The following is a 15,563-nucleotide window of genomic DNA, read 5'->3' on the forward strand; positions in this document are numbered from 1 at the left end:
TATATTTTTCCATTCATTAAAAAAAAAATTTATATTATTCATTTTGTAAAGTAAGATATTTTGATTAAAAAAATAAAATTTTATTTTTAAAAAGAAAAGAATAAAAAAAAAATAGATACAAAATATGACAATATAATATTATGTACAAAAAAATTATTTATAAATTTTAAATGTTTTAATTGTGAATATTATTAACAAAGAAATAAAAGGTTATTAAATCATAAATTGTTGAACAATTTTTTAAATTGTAAATAATATTAAATAAGAGAGATCTTATTTTTTTAATAGCAAATATTGATGTGTAATATAATTTTTATTTTAAAAATTAAACAAATATTTTCAATTTCATTTATAATCCTTATAAACAAAATATAAATATGGTGTAATATACTTTCATTATACATAATATAGCATTTAAAGAAATCCTAATATATCATTTTTAAAAATGGTACAATATTTTTTTCATTAGGCAAACCTAGCTTCTAAGAATTAGCACCACTTGATGTTTTTCTCCCAAGTTATAAGTTACCTAGCGGAATCCATCATAAAATGGGGTGACCCAAACCCCAAAAAGAGTTCTCAATGTTCTAAATTTCTAGCCGCCGCCTTAAACCTCCAGATTGGGCTCACAAATTTTCAATCAAGTCATAAAGGTACCCAGAAAGAGTTTTTGCGGGTTGGGTTGAGTCCCATTGCCAAGATCCATCTTGCCAACGCCAGTCAGAAAGTTTTCGGATATTGGACTTGGGCTTTGGACTTTGGGCCAAGTTTCAGGGGCTAGGCCGGGTTTTGATTCTCAAACTCTGGGCCTGATTGAGTAGCTTTTTGGGTTCATAAAAAGGATTTAACCAGCTTTAATTGCTTTTCTACAGAAAGAACAGGCATAGTGCTTTTCTCTATGGAAGAATTTTGAAGGAAAAAAACTTGGGCCTGGGCCAGGCCTCCGGATACAGCTGAAGGAATCATGGCTGCCAAGCTCCAAATATTCTAGAATTTATTTATTTTTTATTTAGTTTATTGTTGAAAATATACTATAAAATAAACATAGACTAAAATTTTTAGATCCTCCCTTCTCTGTTAAAATAGGAAAATAATTATTGGAACGCTGTAAAAAAGAAGAAAAAGGCTCAAATCTCTGTTAAATTTGTAGAATGATACCCCCTTATTTTTCTCTTTAACAAACATTTTTCTTTCCACAGAAAGGCGCCGTACAAGCTAGACTAGAGGCCCTAGTCGGTGTCCAAATTCAGGATAGGATACATGAGGCATTAACAGATACCATCGCCGTATGAAACTCGAAAGTAGCAAAGGATGACTTAATTTACAAGGCAGAATAGAGGGCAAATGAATGGAGGACTAACCAACTAATGTATTGACTTTTGAGGGACAGCGAGTTGATGAAGCAAATTTTCTACACTTCATAATGATGGAGTTTGGTTGAGTGATCAAATGTTAAGGTTCTTTGAATCAAGTGACTTTTCTAGTCGTGCGTTGCAGGTTTTGTTGGAAGGATTCTAATTAAAATATGAGAGGTCGTCCTCAACATGCACCCCAAGTTGAACTGTAGACTGATCATATCCTTCTTTTGTAGCTTTTAGGTGAAATATAAGACATATATGTGTAAGCTGGCTACCATGTCATGGTGTTAAATCAGTTGGGTGGCTGTCCTTTTCAATACATTCTGAGTCAAATATGCCCTACACACTCTCTAATGAAAAAGCCCTAAATGCCATAACAGTCATCTCCCTCGGTTTCTCATTCTTTGTGCTTCTTGTGAAAGGCAAAGCAAAAGTGGAAATAAATTAATCCATACATCCAGGGCCATTTAGCAGACATGAAAGGCACCCCCCAGCAAGCTTTGTGTCCAAGGTGGGTTGTGAATTGCTATGGGGTTTTGGATTCTTCACTGAAACAAACCCCACCAACCCCTATATTAGATGTATTCAATTGTTTTACAACATAACTTTCTCTTCCTCTCACTCTCTTTCAGACAATAGAGGGGTCCAAGGAATGTGGGTATTTTGGTGATTGGTTTGCCATGGCTCAATACTCGATGGGGTTAGTGTTGCTCCAAGCTTTTCTTCTTTTTCTTGGATGTTTTCTCTCTTTGTGATACGAATCCTAGCTAGGCCTCTTCAGCAAGACAAGAGGGAGGAAAAGGATCTTATCAGAGTAAAGAAAATAAATGATTAATAAATAATCCATTAGTAAACATTCCAAAAAAAAAAAAAAAGGGAAAAGAAAACTAAAAAGGGTATGCATAGATGTTGCACTGACCAAAGTAGCCCTGGGGAGAGAGAGAAAATCTAAGGTGAATATGACATGACACATATGGGATAGAGAATGACATATCAGAGACAGTGAGGGAGAGAGAAGTAGAGACTAGAGAGGAGGGGAGGAAGGTAAAGGGAATTAAAGAGAGTAATGAGGTTAGGAGTATGCAGAGATCTACTGGCTGGCGTATGGTAAATGGGGAGGGACACTTTAATGGTGAGGAAAAAGTATTGTCTCTCTCTCTCTTAAAAGAGTGCCACAAGCCCTAAAGACCTTTTGGTCTCTCGTGCATACAGTAGTCGCTCTCATTTTGGTTGCTATCCATCCTCCACTTTTTTCCTGTTGACCCCTGTTGGCCGTTCTTGCGATCTTATTTAGATTTTCTTTGGATTTTATGTTCCCACGTGAAATACCAAACTGCTCCTTCCTCATTCAATTCCCATTATTCCTTTCCTCCTTGTACATTTCTTCATTTCTTTGTTTTCCCTTTTCCATTACCATGATTTCTTATTTAGCATAATACTCTGGTTTTCATGGAACTTGTGCTGTTCGTTTCAGGATTTGAAAATGGTAAAGTGAAATTGATGCAAAAATAAAAAAAATAAAATAATTGATTCCACTCTTCTGTATTATGAGCTTTGGGCACCTAATATTTACTATTGGAAGCAGCTGGCTGAGTTGGCAGGATGATGAGCTTGATCTGTCTCCAACTAAGAAGCTCATGGGTTAGCCCAAAGACTATAAATAGAAGATGGGGTCTCTGCCAAAGAGAGAAAAAGACTCTGCTTTGATGTAAACAGACGCTACAGCACTGCCAAATTGGCTCTTGTGGCTCTGTTCAAATGGACTCATATTTTCTTACCAATTACGAAGGTTCCAGACTGCAAGATGGCATCCCCACATCACACAAACGGCCAGAAGCAAAAACAAGCCTACTATAGCCGGCTAATATTTGATTCAGATAAATAAGTATATGCCTAAAGGCATATTCTGAAGCATACTCTTAAAACTATGAACAAGAAACACCTCGAAGATCCAAACCGATCCCTCTGATTCTTATAAGAATCAAGAAATCAACCATGGTTACAATTAAAGAAACATGAGTGACCCTAAGGTTGTTCTAGTCACCGGCTGCACCAAAGGGGGCATTGGCTTTGAGTACTGCAAGGCATTTGCTAAGCAAAATTGCCATGTCTTTGCCTCTGACATCCCACAGCGGATGGAGGACATGTTAGAACTCTCTGAAGATAAAATTGAGACACTCGAGCTTGATGTCTCGGCGGATGAAAGCGTGGCATCAGCAGTGAACACTGTTTTATCCAAGTGTGGACGCATAGACATTTTGGTCAATAACGCAGGGATAGGAAGCACTGGCCCTCTGGCTGAACTTCCATTAGATGCAGTTAGGAAGGCTTGGGAAATTAACACATTGGGCCAACTGAGATTGGTGCAACAAGTAGTGCCTCACATGGCTGCCCAGCGTAGCGGAATGATCGTAAATGTAGGGAGTGTGGTTGGGAAAGTGCCAACCCCTTGGGCTGGATCATACTGTGCCAGCAAGGCTGCAGTGCATGCTATGTCAAACACTCTACGTGTTGAGTTGAGGCCATTTGGAATTAACGTAGTGCTAGTGATGCCCGGGGCCATAAGATCAAACTTTGGGAGTGCTAACATGGAGAAACTGGGAAACTGTGATTGGAAGCTCTATAAGGAATTCAAGGAGGCCATTGCAGAGCGAGCAAGGGCTTCCCAGAGTGGTAAAGCAACAGATGCTGCAGTTTTTGCCAGACATGTTGTGAAGAAAGTTTTGAGTCCTAAACCACCAAAGCAGATTGTATTCGGTCATATGACTGGCTTGTTTGCTGTGCTTTCCTGCTCTCCCCTATGGGTGAGAGACCTCTTCTTCTCTACTCGATTCAATCTAAACAAGAAGGTCTAAATCAGTTTCTGTCATCGGTCAGAATGCTTTAAGTCTGGCTAATTGCTTTTATTTTGTACCAAGGCACAAGAATGAAATCTGAGGCTTATGATGGCTGGAATTGGAATTGTTGTCCTAAGGCCTGGAGTTTTGTTTCCCTTTTTCTTATAAATCATCGTTCGTAAAAGGGGCATAAAATTTATAATAAATGGGTGTTTATTAGAAAGAGTAGACATTCATCATATTTTTCTCATAATAATAAAGGCATTTACTATACTGAAAAATGAAGTTATTAAGGATAGTCCTTTTCTTATTCATGTCTTGTTACTTTTCAAAAATGAGCTTAAGGTGTATTGCCTATTTATGATGTGCATAACTTGGTAGCCTTCTTGGATCACCCAACAAACTGTATGTTAACAAAATCAATCAATGACTAAATAAATAAAAGGACATTTATTACACATAAGAAAAGGAAAAAATCTTTAGCCTGGATGCTCAGATCTGTCAGTACCTATTTCTTGGAAGACCTTAGGCTTGGAAAAACAGGATCCAGCAACTGTTAGGTTGTACTTATACATAAGACAGGTTATAAACTAAGCAATTGGAAGCCTCAAGGTCAAAGGTTTAGAGAGAAAATATAGAAGTTTAGAGAAATGGGGCCACGAATATTTTGATTCTACATTCGGCTTCTCTTTTCTTATTTTGGAAAAGCCAAAACAAGAAAAGATGAGATTGCATATCCCTGTGGGAGTGATCTCCATAAGCCCATTCATGAAGATTATGCATTATTCCATGAGACAATTGTGAAGCCCTTTTCTTGGTACGTATCCAAGTAGTGCTGAGTCCCTGTATCACAGCAAGACCAACTCTTAGGGAAAATTGAAAGTTTTGGGTCAGAGGGATTGAACCAACTTCAGCCTGCTTTGGCATGGGCAAAGTTCTTTCAAGTTACAAAGAAACGAACATACACAGAGGGCAAGGCAAGTGATGGGTGATGAAGGTATTGGTGCCCCAGTACCAGAAGGCATAATGGTCCTTGAATGGTAAAGAGGTTTGAGGGAAGCATATTGGTAGTAAAGGGGGTTAGTGCCTGCAGGCCTATTAAAAGCAGAAGAATGGAGAAAAGAGGCACCACCAAACCCTCCCTCATCTGCTTCCCATCAAAAGGATGGTGAAAATGAAAAAAAGCGTATGTGCTAAGGCAGCACAAAGCCCTTTTGCTAGGCCATGCACTATTTCAGGCAAAATTAAATTGGCCTCTAGCGCTCAGTGGATTTACTCATCATTACTTCAATCAAAAGAGGGTCTCCTCCACATTCTCTCCCCTCCACTTGGTACGTCTTTCCCTCCCAAACTCCCCACTCTCTTTTCAAACCAAATCATTCCCACTAGAAAATCTGTCTCCACCAACTTCCTCATGCAAAATTACATGCAACATTTTCAGATCATTTTGGATTCCATGTATAACAAAAGGCACCACCCTCTTAATTTCATAAAGTGGGAATGTTCAATTCACCAAGTTCTTGGGAAACTCATTTCTGCAACCACCTTCACAGAAATCCCATGTAAAATGTTTCTAAATCGCCTACTTTAAAGAAACCAATATACATGCCAAATCTCCAAAAAAATAAAATTTTCCAGAAAAATATAGAACTCGCTGTTCAGACCTTGCCTCTCAAAGAGGGAAGGATGCCTTTTACCACTGGAAACATCTTCAAACTCGACCAAAACAAAAGTACAAAAAAGAGAAATTCAAGTGCGCCTTGGTCATTCTTTTAAAATATTCCAAAAAGAGAGAGCCAGGCAATTTACTCTATTTGGAGCTTTGATTATATGGTAGATCACAAAATGCACATCCCATAGAAAGCAAGTTTTTCAAGGGCCCTCGAGGCTTTGACTCATCATTTTTTGGAACATTGCAAGTTTGAAAATCTTGTGCCTCATGTGAACTCTCACTTATCATCATCCGTCATCCATCTGGATAAATTAACCCAGCAATCTTTATCCCAATTATTCTTGCCCTTAAAATATGGACCAGAGAATATCAAATCCTGCGGCAGACCTCGCATGAGGCGGCCCTCTTCTTTATCTTTCTCTATTGTTGAAGTTTATCACAATGACCCACGTCTCCCTTTTTGTCTACAACAAGGTTTGTTGACTACATCCTCATCCATGGCTGATAAAAGCAAATTTAAAAGATATACTCTGTATCTTCCACATTAATAATTCCTTTTTTTTTTTTTCTCTTTTTCGACATATGGATAGATTATTCCAATGGGTTTTAAATTTGATGGGAAACGTGGTTGGGTTTACTTTCAAAAACACAAAAAAAGGAGAATCACGTTGGGCCACATCTGTAGTCTGTACACACCACTGTATTGGGGTTGCTGTGGTCATTTTGCAGAAAAGGCAGAGGGTGATATGGTAATCTCGTCCATTGAACTTTTTCCTTTTTCTTTTTTCTTTTTTTTTTTTATATTTTTAATTTTCTTTATGATTTTTGTTTTGCTAGTCTTCTCTTTTTAACTTTTCTGCTCAAAAGACAATACGCATGGGTACTTGCATTGAATTGTAAATGGTCTTTTGTTAAAGTAAATTTGCATGCTCATATATTCCAAGTTTATTTTTCCATGCCTACTATTACTATTAGATGTTTATCACAAATGAAATCATTTTCTACTTACATAGAAGAAATAAATAATAAATTTAGGTGCTTATTGGGAAATCACAGCAATATCTTGAGCAGGGTGAAGTGGGGAACTAAGTCCATGTCGGCAAATTTGAAACGGCGTCATCTAGCGGTATGGAGAGAGTGCTGATAATACCACAGATGCAGATACTTATCCTGGGTGGAGTCGCAAATGCAAAGTAATAGGTCCAGTACAGGAGCAGGGTGTGTACTGTGGTGAAGTGACTGCATGGACAGTTTGTCTTCTGCCCCCCCGTGAAATCTATAGAGGGGGTCCTGGCTCCTGAGAGAGGGTGAGGCTGTAAAAAAAATAAAAAATAAAAAGCAAAACCAGTTCTATGTTGTAAGTTGTAACTCGTATCATGTTAATATGGTCTCACCCTCCCCATGGGGCCATACCTTATTCACCAGCTCATATATGTTATTGGGCATTAAATTTGGAGGATGGGGGAGAGACTGGAGAGAGTTTGGCTATAGTTTAAGGATTTTGTAGGAGGTGCTTGTGAGTATTGAAGAGTGAAAGGGTGAGTCCATTTGAGAAAAAAATAAAAATATGAGATTTCTTGGATTCTATGGTGTGAAGGAGAAGGGGTTACTCTTGCTAATCTTTTTACTGCATGTTTGATATTTGGAAATGTGTTTATTAAGAAAAGAAAAGAAAAGGTAAGGAGAAGGAGCGGAGGAAAAGCAAAAGAAGAGGTCTTTCTCATACACAGATCCCTATGGAATGCAGGAAGGATGCCCAGCATTGCTTGCTGGAACTCATTCTTTTTGTTTAGTTTAAAGGAACTTGCTTTGTTCTCTTTAGAAATCTTTTCAGAGAGAGATAGAGAGAGAGAGAGGGCGGGTGAATAGGCTCAGGAGTTGGGTTTCGCTTAGATGGAAGGTTAGATGTGTTCCAATGAGTTCTGCAGCTAGAAAACAAAAAACCCAGTTTCAAAATGGAGGGAAGCAAAGAGATGTTGGAATGATTAGATTATTTGTTTCCCAATGATTGAGCTGTTGCCTTGCATCAAGAGAAACTTGCCAAGAATCTCCCCTGGTAGGTGGAAAGAAGATGAAGTCCTTGAGTAATGATAGCAACAACAACCACAACAATAGCTGGTTGGGCTTTTCTCTCTCTCCTCATATGAACATGGATGTTCCTTCAGACCCTCATCACCATCATCAAACACAGCCTCCTCCTACTCTTACAGCTGTTTCTACTCCAGTCTCAACTGGCTTTTTTCCTTCTCCTTCTCACCTTAACTACTCAGGCATTTACTATGGGGTTGAAGGAGAAAATAGTGGCTTCTATTCACCCTTGTCTGTGATGCCACTCAAGTCCGATGGGTCTCTTTGCATAATGGAAGCTCTCAGCAGGTCACAACCGCAAGGTTAGCTTAAACTTCTATTGCATTCTGCTAATTTTTCTTTTCTTTTTTTTTTTGGGTTCAACTCTTTTGGGTTTTCCTTAGTACTGTGGAACACTACTTTCTTACTCTTCTCTGGACGCTTCTGTCTTTGACTTTTTATACGAAGGGATGGTGCCAACTTCAACTCCGAAGCTGGAGGACTTCTTTGGTGGTGCAACCATGGGGACCCATCACTATGAAAGCAATGACAGAGAAGCAATGGCTCTTAGCTTAGATAGCATGTATTACCATCAGAACCCTGAGAATGAGCCCAACAGTCAAAATTGCCTGAATCAACTTCAATCCAACTCCCGGCAGCAGCAGCAGCAGCTAATTCAACTTCAACAATACCCATACGTCTCTGGATTTAGAAGCCATGAGATGTTCCATACACCACTGGTGGAAGAGACCAAGGAAACCCAGCTTGCAGCAGATGGCAATCTCCAGCTCCCAAATATGGCAGACACTGGGCTGCCTGGCATGAAGAACTGGGTTTCCAGGAACTATCCAACAAATGAATCACTGGGGCACAAGATGATTGGTTGCATGAGTGACAATGGAGGAGAATCTGGGTCTATGAGTACAATGGGGTATGGGGATTTACAGTCTCTGAGCTTGTCCATGAGCCCTGGCTCCCAATCAAGCTGTGTTACAGGTTCACAACAAATCTCACCGACTGTGACCGAGTGTGTGGCTATGGATACAAAGAAAAGAGGTCCTGACAAAGTGGATCAGAAGCAAATTGTTCATAGGAAATCCTTAGATACGTTTGGGCAGAGAACCTCACAGTATAGAGGTGTCACAAGGTTTGTTCTTGCCTGTTTCTTTAATCCCTTTTATCTTCTTTTTGTTTCATCTAGGCGTTATTTCTTAAACTGGGTTTATTTATTTATTTGGTATTAAAAAACATCTCTTTCTTTGCACCTTATTAATTTATCCTCTTTCTTGCATCACCGTTTCAGATTTCCTACGCTTGTGTTTTTTCCCTCATGTTTCCCCCTTTTGCCTTCCTTGTTTTCCTATCACATCTTTACCTTTTTTTTTTCTTTTTCCTGTTTTATGTCTATCAGGCATAGATGGACAGGTAGATATGAAGCTCATCTATGGGACAACAGTTGCAAGAAAGAAGGGCAAAGCAGGAAAGGAAGGCAAGGTTAGTGTCATGCCCTAGGAAGTTCTTCTGTCTCTGCAATTTTTTGTCATATTTTGTTCTTGCCCTAACGACTGGCGCTTGTTTCTGATTTCTATGTTCTTGCTTTCTGGGGATGTCATTCAAATCAACGTTGATTTTTTAATTTTCAGTTTATCTTGGTAAGCCTTCTTGTAGAGAGGTTCAACATTTAATCATACACCCCATTCAATTTTTCATCATCTCATGTCCTGAAACTGATTTTAGGGGGTTATGACATGGAAGAAAAAGCTGCAAGAGCTTATGATCTGGCAGCACTTAAGTATTGGGGACCTTCTACCCATATCAATTTCCCGGTAATAATTTGAACCCCATTGGAGTGCAGTGATCTGTTGGTTCTTTGCAATTGAAATGCAGTCGTTTGTTTTTTGGCAGTTGGAAAATTATCAACAAGAACTTGAAGATATGAAGAACATGACCAGACAGGAGTATGTTGCCCACTTGAGAAGGTAAATGCTTCGCTCTGTTCATTGTAGTATGGTGTCTTGATTTGTACACTCCATTTCATTTCTTTTCTTAATCTATCTTCTTTGCAGGAAAAGCAGTGGCTTTTCTAGGGGGGCTTCCATGTATAGAGGAGTGACAAGGTCTTACTATTATTTTCTGCTTATGTCTCATCTTGTAATTGTATTGTCATGTTCTCTGAGAGAAAAGGCGAGAAAAAATCCCCTGAAATCTCTTTCCTGCTTCGATTCTTAGCAGACATCACCAACATGGACGGTGGCAAGCTCGAATTGGCAGAGTTGCAGGGAACAAGGACCTTTATCTTGGGACATTCAGTGAGTTTTTTTTTTTCTCAATCTTTAGTTTCCTGGGCAAGAACCTTTCATGCCATTATTACATATTGTGGTTGTGTTCTTCACTCATATTCTTAAATCTAAATTTTAACCAAGAGAATAAAGAATGTGCTTTATGATCCACAAAAGGCTAGTCTTTATCTCGTCTCCTTGAACTCGTGTCTTTTCAGTCACTGATGATACACTCCATAAGGCTGATCATGAGCCACTTTGATGTCGTACGGGGTTGGAATTTAGTGAGACCAAGCTTTTATAAGGCTGATCTTTTCAGAGAGAGTGTTCATACTTTAATCTCCAATTGAGGACTTCTTGTTGCCCTTATATTCATATTTAGATCTTATGGAAGTGGAGCTATTTCCGTTCTCGGTAAACTTACATATCCAAAAAGCTACTTCTGGTTCTCATACTACTGGTATTTCAGGCACCCAAGAGGAAGCAGCTGAAGCCTATGACATTGCTGCAATAAAATTCCGTGGGGTAAATGCCGTAACCAACTTTGATATAACAAGGTACGATGTGGAGCGGATCATGGCGAGCAGTAACCTTCTTGCTGGAGAACTTGCTAAGCGAAACAAGGACATGGAATCCACCAGTGAGGCTAAGAATCTCAACCCTTCTGTTCATACCAGCAGTGGGGAAGCCATTCTCTCCCAGGATAACAATCAAAGTGAATCAGGATGGAAAATGGTGCTCTATCAGTCTTCTCAACAATCGAACTCCTGTTTGAAACAGCTTGATCAGAAGCCACTGAGTTTTGATCATTACAGAGCCCCATCTTTCCCGGTGGCCCCACACAATCTGATGGGGATGGACGCTATGGGTCCAGCTCAGCAAGAGGCTGAAGACTCGGCCAAGATGGGGACCCACTTGTCAAATGCTTCCTCATTGGTGACTAGCTTGAGCAGCTCAAGAGAAGGTAGCCCTGATAAAACCAGCCTTCCTATGCTCTTTGCAATTCCCCCGTCAGCACCCAAGTTCTTCGCCACTCCAGCAAATACTGTGAATTCCTGGATCCCATCAGCCCAGCTGAGGCCTGCAATCCCCATGCCTCACATGCCTGTCTTTGCGGCTTGGACTGATGGCTAAGAAACTTGTGTTTTGGCAAAACTGGTAAAAGTTTTTGCATTTACAAAACATGGGTGGAAAGGGAAAGGGAAAGAGAATGGTTTCATGTTGGTTTTTTCTGAATTACTGGTGGAAATTGGGGGGTTAATGGGGGTCAAGGGTGGGACCTATTGTGAACATGGTTCAAAATTTTCCAATCCATCCTTTTTAGCCGATCTTATGAAGATCTTGAAAGAAATGGTGGTGGAAACTTTAGAGGGGATGTTGATTGAACTCTTATGAAATGATTTCGGCAATATGGGAAAGCCCCAATTCATAATTAGATTCAGCTTTACTGGTCCTATTAAGTACAGAACCAGCTCAGTGTTCCCCCAATAATGCAAAGATAGTCTCTGCTCTGAGACTTTGACCACAATTTCTCTGGCATCACCAGCACTTAGTTCTCCATCTCCACAACACCATCATTGCAATTTTCCTTTATTATCTTAGCTTTCTCCAAAGGCAAAAGACATCCCATCCCCATTATTCAAAAAAGGGTGGGAAGGGAATTGTGGGGCTGTAGATGGATTCCCATATGAAAACTTTGTGGTTTAATTTATTACTTAGTGACCCATAATTACTTGGATTTTTTCCTGTTATATTGCCCAAAGCTTTTCTGCTGAAAACCTTTCAGATCTTTCTTTCTAATCCCACTCACACCAAATCAATGATGGCTGAGCATAAAAGCAATGCCATGTCCTAATGTGGGGTGTCCTATTTACCAATCAAACAAACCATGTGTCACACGTGCAGGGTCTCAAAATCATTTTCTAACCTCGTGTGATTTGAACTATGTTCTCTCAACGCAAAAGAGGAAAAGCTAGGAGAATGTTTTGAAGCAATTTGATTTTTAGCTTTTCCTTTCCATTTTTTCTATTAGGTGATCTAGATTAAAACAAGTCATCATGAGCTAGTTAGTAATCCCCTTGATGCTAGACCTGTTGTGCAATTCTGCAATCCAGATCAGAATGACAGTAGAAAGTCTTGACGGCTCAGTACAAACATGCATGAGTAAAACTAGCTTGGTTTGACACTCTGCCCTACACAGAGAGCTCAGACTAACTCCTTGTCACTGTTTCACAGGAAATGATGAAAAAAATCCAAATATTACTGGAAATAAGCAGGAGGTCAGGGCTCTATGAATCCCATTGTGACCCTGGGTAAACTCACTTGTGGGTCCAGTGGTATTGGGTTTTTGGTACAAGTCGAACACTGGTAGCCTTGGAAATTTGGCTAAAGCTATTCGAAGTTTGGCCATACCCCAAGCAAATACTTTACATGTCAGGACTTACGTATATATATCATCATCAGTTCCAATATTAAAATCAAGAAAAGAAATGCTGGAGAAAAAGGTCATCTGCAAGTTTTGCCTGCCAATAGGTAGTTGCATATCTAGCCAATATGGCACCCACCAAGCTGGCATTTCACTAATTTTTTTGGTTGCTGGCTGGCATGGTACATCACTTGATTGATTTTGTTGTTTAGAGAGCAAAACTCCATGGCGGGAACTAAGGAAGAGCTTTCCGCCATGTCAATTGCTTTAAAATTTTGGTCGAGACAAGTGGTCCATGATGAATATCATAATACCAGACAACCCACCTATGAATGATGCATTTGTGAAAGTAAAATGAGTTCGTTTTTATCATCTTAGTCACATGATACATTATCAGTGATGGTTGGTGGTGGCACACTATTTACAAGAGATGAATGGCCTTTGACGGGTAAAGTTAACTTGGGGAAATGTTTTTGAGTCCACAAGATCATCAATTTATCAGTATAAAACTAAAGCACTTGTGATGATTTGTCTTGTATATGTCAACTTTTTTGGTTCATATTAATTTGCTTTATTTACAATCATGTAGATGTAGATACCGATTTGTAACTTCAGAATATATCTATGAAATTAAGAAAAACTTTTATATATATACATACATAATATTAAGAATATTTTCATAACACCCATCTTATCAATCAATACAAAACACCAATGAGTATTACCCGACAACTAAGATATACCTTTGATCAAGTGAAAAATCTTTGAAAGAAAGCTTTAGCAAATTCTATCTAGAAAAAGAAACAAGGAGACATGCATGGGAGAAAAAATGCGCGCATAGAGCATACTACTACAAAAAAGAACAAAAATATGTTAGAAAGGTCAAAAGGGATAGCGACTTCTTGTTGAAAAAATGCAAAGTTGTAAGAGATGTTTGTCACTTATTACAGAAAGTTTGAGGAGGTTGAATAAAGTTTCTTCAAATATTTGGGTGTCACTTCAACAAAATACGCAATTATAGTGTCTTGCTCACGTCTACCGAATGAAAATTGTCTGCAATGGGTTACATCACCGAATGTGCTAGTTCGTGTAACGCCTCTTCAGGAAAACAAGGCCATTCATAACCATTGTACTCAAGCTGTAAAGACTTTCAAAGACGGTTTGTCACGAATTGAAGAAATTAATCATGGAAACGTCGGTGCAACTTTTCTTGGATGATGGGAAGGCTACATGGTATATAGCATTTAGAAATATGTTCAAGGAAGAATAAAAGTCGTGAGTTCATTGTCACATTCCAATTACGCTTGAGACCCTTTAACAGTGAATATGAAGTACTAAATCTATGTAAATGATGCTGCTTTAGTACGATAGAATCATGACTAATGGACTGGATCAACAGTCCCAGCGACTAAAGTTAAAAACCAATCCTGTTTAGGGATCTTCATGACAGCATATTAACAACCAATGAGCATTATAATCCCATATCGTAATGATGATATTACATGCATCTGAAATATTTCCCCCTCAATTGACATGAGAGTCTTAATAATTAATATATACTATCACCTTTTCAACTGCTTTAGTCACTTTGATTGGTATGCTTCATGATATATATAAACATGATTGACAATCACTGTCCCACCAGACGATTGAGATCAGCTTAAGAAATCAATATTTCTTTGCACTCATTTTTCAGTTAGAATATCACAATCCAAAAAAATTATAGAATTAAGAGCAAAATTGTGTTCTCCTAACAAACCATACTTAAATTCTTCTGATTTCACAAAGGTATTATATGACCTGCCATGGATGCTTGAGAATGGAAAAGGAAAAAGCTTTCGACTTTGACCATGTTGAGTTGGGCACTAAAGCTTTGAGCACCAACCCAATCAGCCCAGCTGGAAACTGTAAAGATTCCCTCTGTCATTGACTTGAGCCAAAAATAAAAGGAGTAAAGCAAAGGCAAACAACTAAAAGTAGCAGGTGATAGGCTGTCAATGGGTTGGATCATGATACAAATCCAAATCCAATCTGTTTAACCCAATGGGTTGAATCATGACCCAAGCCTTTGTAGACTTGTGACTTTTTTCCTCAGCCCATAGAAAACCCAGTCTCCATTTTCCATGCAAGGGTCTGGGGCCAATGGCAATCTAATCGAGTGATTCAATTATTTCCAAATTTCTTCATCAAGTGAACATTACCCAAGCATCTTTTATACAATTTCAAAGAAGATGTTATTGGGTTAGTTAAGATCATAATTAATTAATTATATATGTTATTATAAGAAACAAATGATGCTCTAATCTTAACAATTTAATGTGCAAATCAAGTTATTATCCAAGTAAAGAGGTAAAATGATTAAAACATATGAACTACAGTCTTAAGCTCTCGAGTAGTTCTAATTCATTTTCTTCTTTTCCAAACTATATTCTTTTAATTTTATTGTTTGTTTTTAATATTTTTTTAAACTCCTTGTGACATATCATATAAGAAAAAAAAAATACTATTCATGGCAAATGATGACATTAGATGACTTTCTGAAATAAATTAATTTGTGCTTCAAATTGATTGACAAAATAATTTTTACAAGAAAAAGAAAATTAAACATATTTTCAAAAACCCATTTTAAAAAATACTTGAAAAATTAATTTTCGATTTTAAAAATAGAAATATTTAACAATCTAAAGTAGTATATTTATTTTTTTTAAGTAATTAAAAAAAATCAATTTTAAAATCTGCCAACAAATAACTCTTGCACTATCTTATGATTTCATGATTGTTGTGATAAAAATGATGAAAAATCAAAAACAAAATAAGGTCAAGCATGGAGTTTTTATTTGAGTAGAAAAGTGACCACAAGGTTGTGAAATAATAATAACAATAATGATAATAATAATACCATCACAGAAGCAGTTGGCACTTGCA

General features: G+C 38.1%; 2 protein-coding genes across 3 annotated transcripts; both read left to right on the forward strand.

The window, feature by feature from the left end:
• Positions 1-3,329: 3,329 nt before the first annotated feature.
• Positions 3,330-4,379, forward strand: LOC117919312 (short-chain dehydrogenase ptmH-like). Its single transcript, XM_034836474.1, has one exon. It carries the CDS (start codon positions 3,374-3,376, stop codon positions 4,211-4,213), a length of 840 nt encoding a protein of 279 aa, XP_034692365.1. The 5' UTR covers positions 3,330-3,373; the 3' UTR covers positions 4,214-4,379.
• Positions 4,380-7,309: 2,930 nt separating this feature from the next.
• Positions 7,310-11,741, forward strand: LOC117918795 (AP2-like ethylene-responsive transcription factor ANT). 2 transcript variants are annotated; one of them, XM_034835688.1, is made up of 9 exons: positions 7,310-8,257; positions 8,403-9,081; positions 9,346-9,428; positions 9,578-9,586; positions 9,672-9,760; positions 9,840-9,913; positions 10,001-10,051; positions 10,164-10,243; positions 10,683-11,741. In XM_034835688.1, exons 1-9 carry the CDS (start codon positions 7,939-7,941, stop codon positions 11,345-11,347), a joined length of 2,049 nt encoding a protein of 682 aa, XP_034691579.1. In that variant the 5' UTR covers positions 7,310-7,938; the 3' UTR covers positions 11,348-11,741. The 2 variants fall into 2 exon arrangements, with proteins under 2 accessions (XP_034691579.1, XP_034691580.1); XM_034835689.1 differs by having other exon boundaries at positions 7,314-8,257; positions 10,167-10,243.
• Positions 11,742-15,563: the final 3,822 nt, after the last annotated feature.

This window comes from Vitis riparia, chromosome 7 (genome assembly GCF_004353265.1).
Source record: "Vitis riparia cultivar Riparia Gloire de Montpellier isolate 1030 chromosome 7, EGFV_Vit.rip_1.0, whole genome shotgun sequence".
Classification (NCBI taxonomy): domain Eukaryota; kingdom Viridiplantae; phylum Streptophyta; class Magnoliopsida; order Vitales; family Vitaceae; genus Vitis; species Vitis riparia.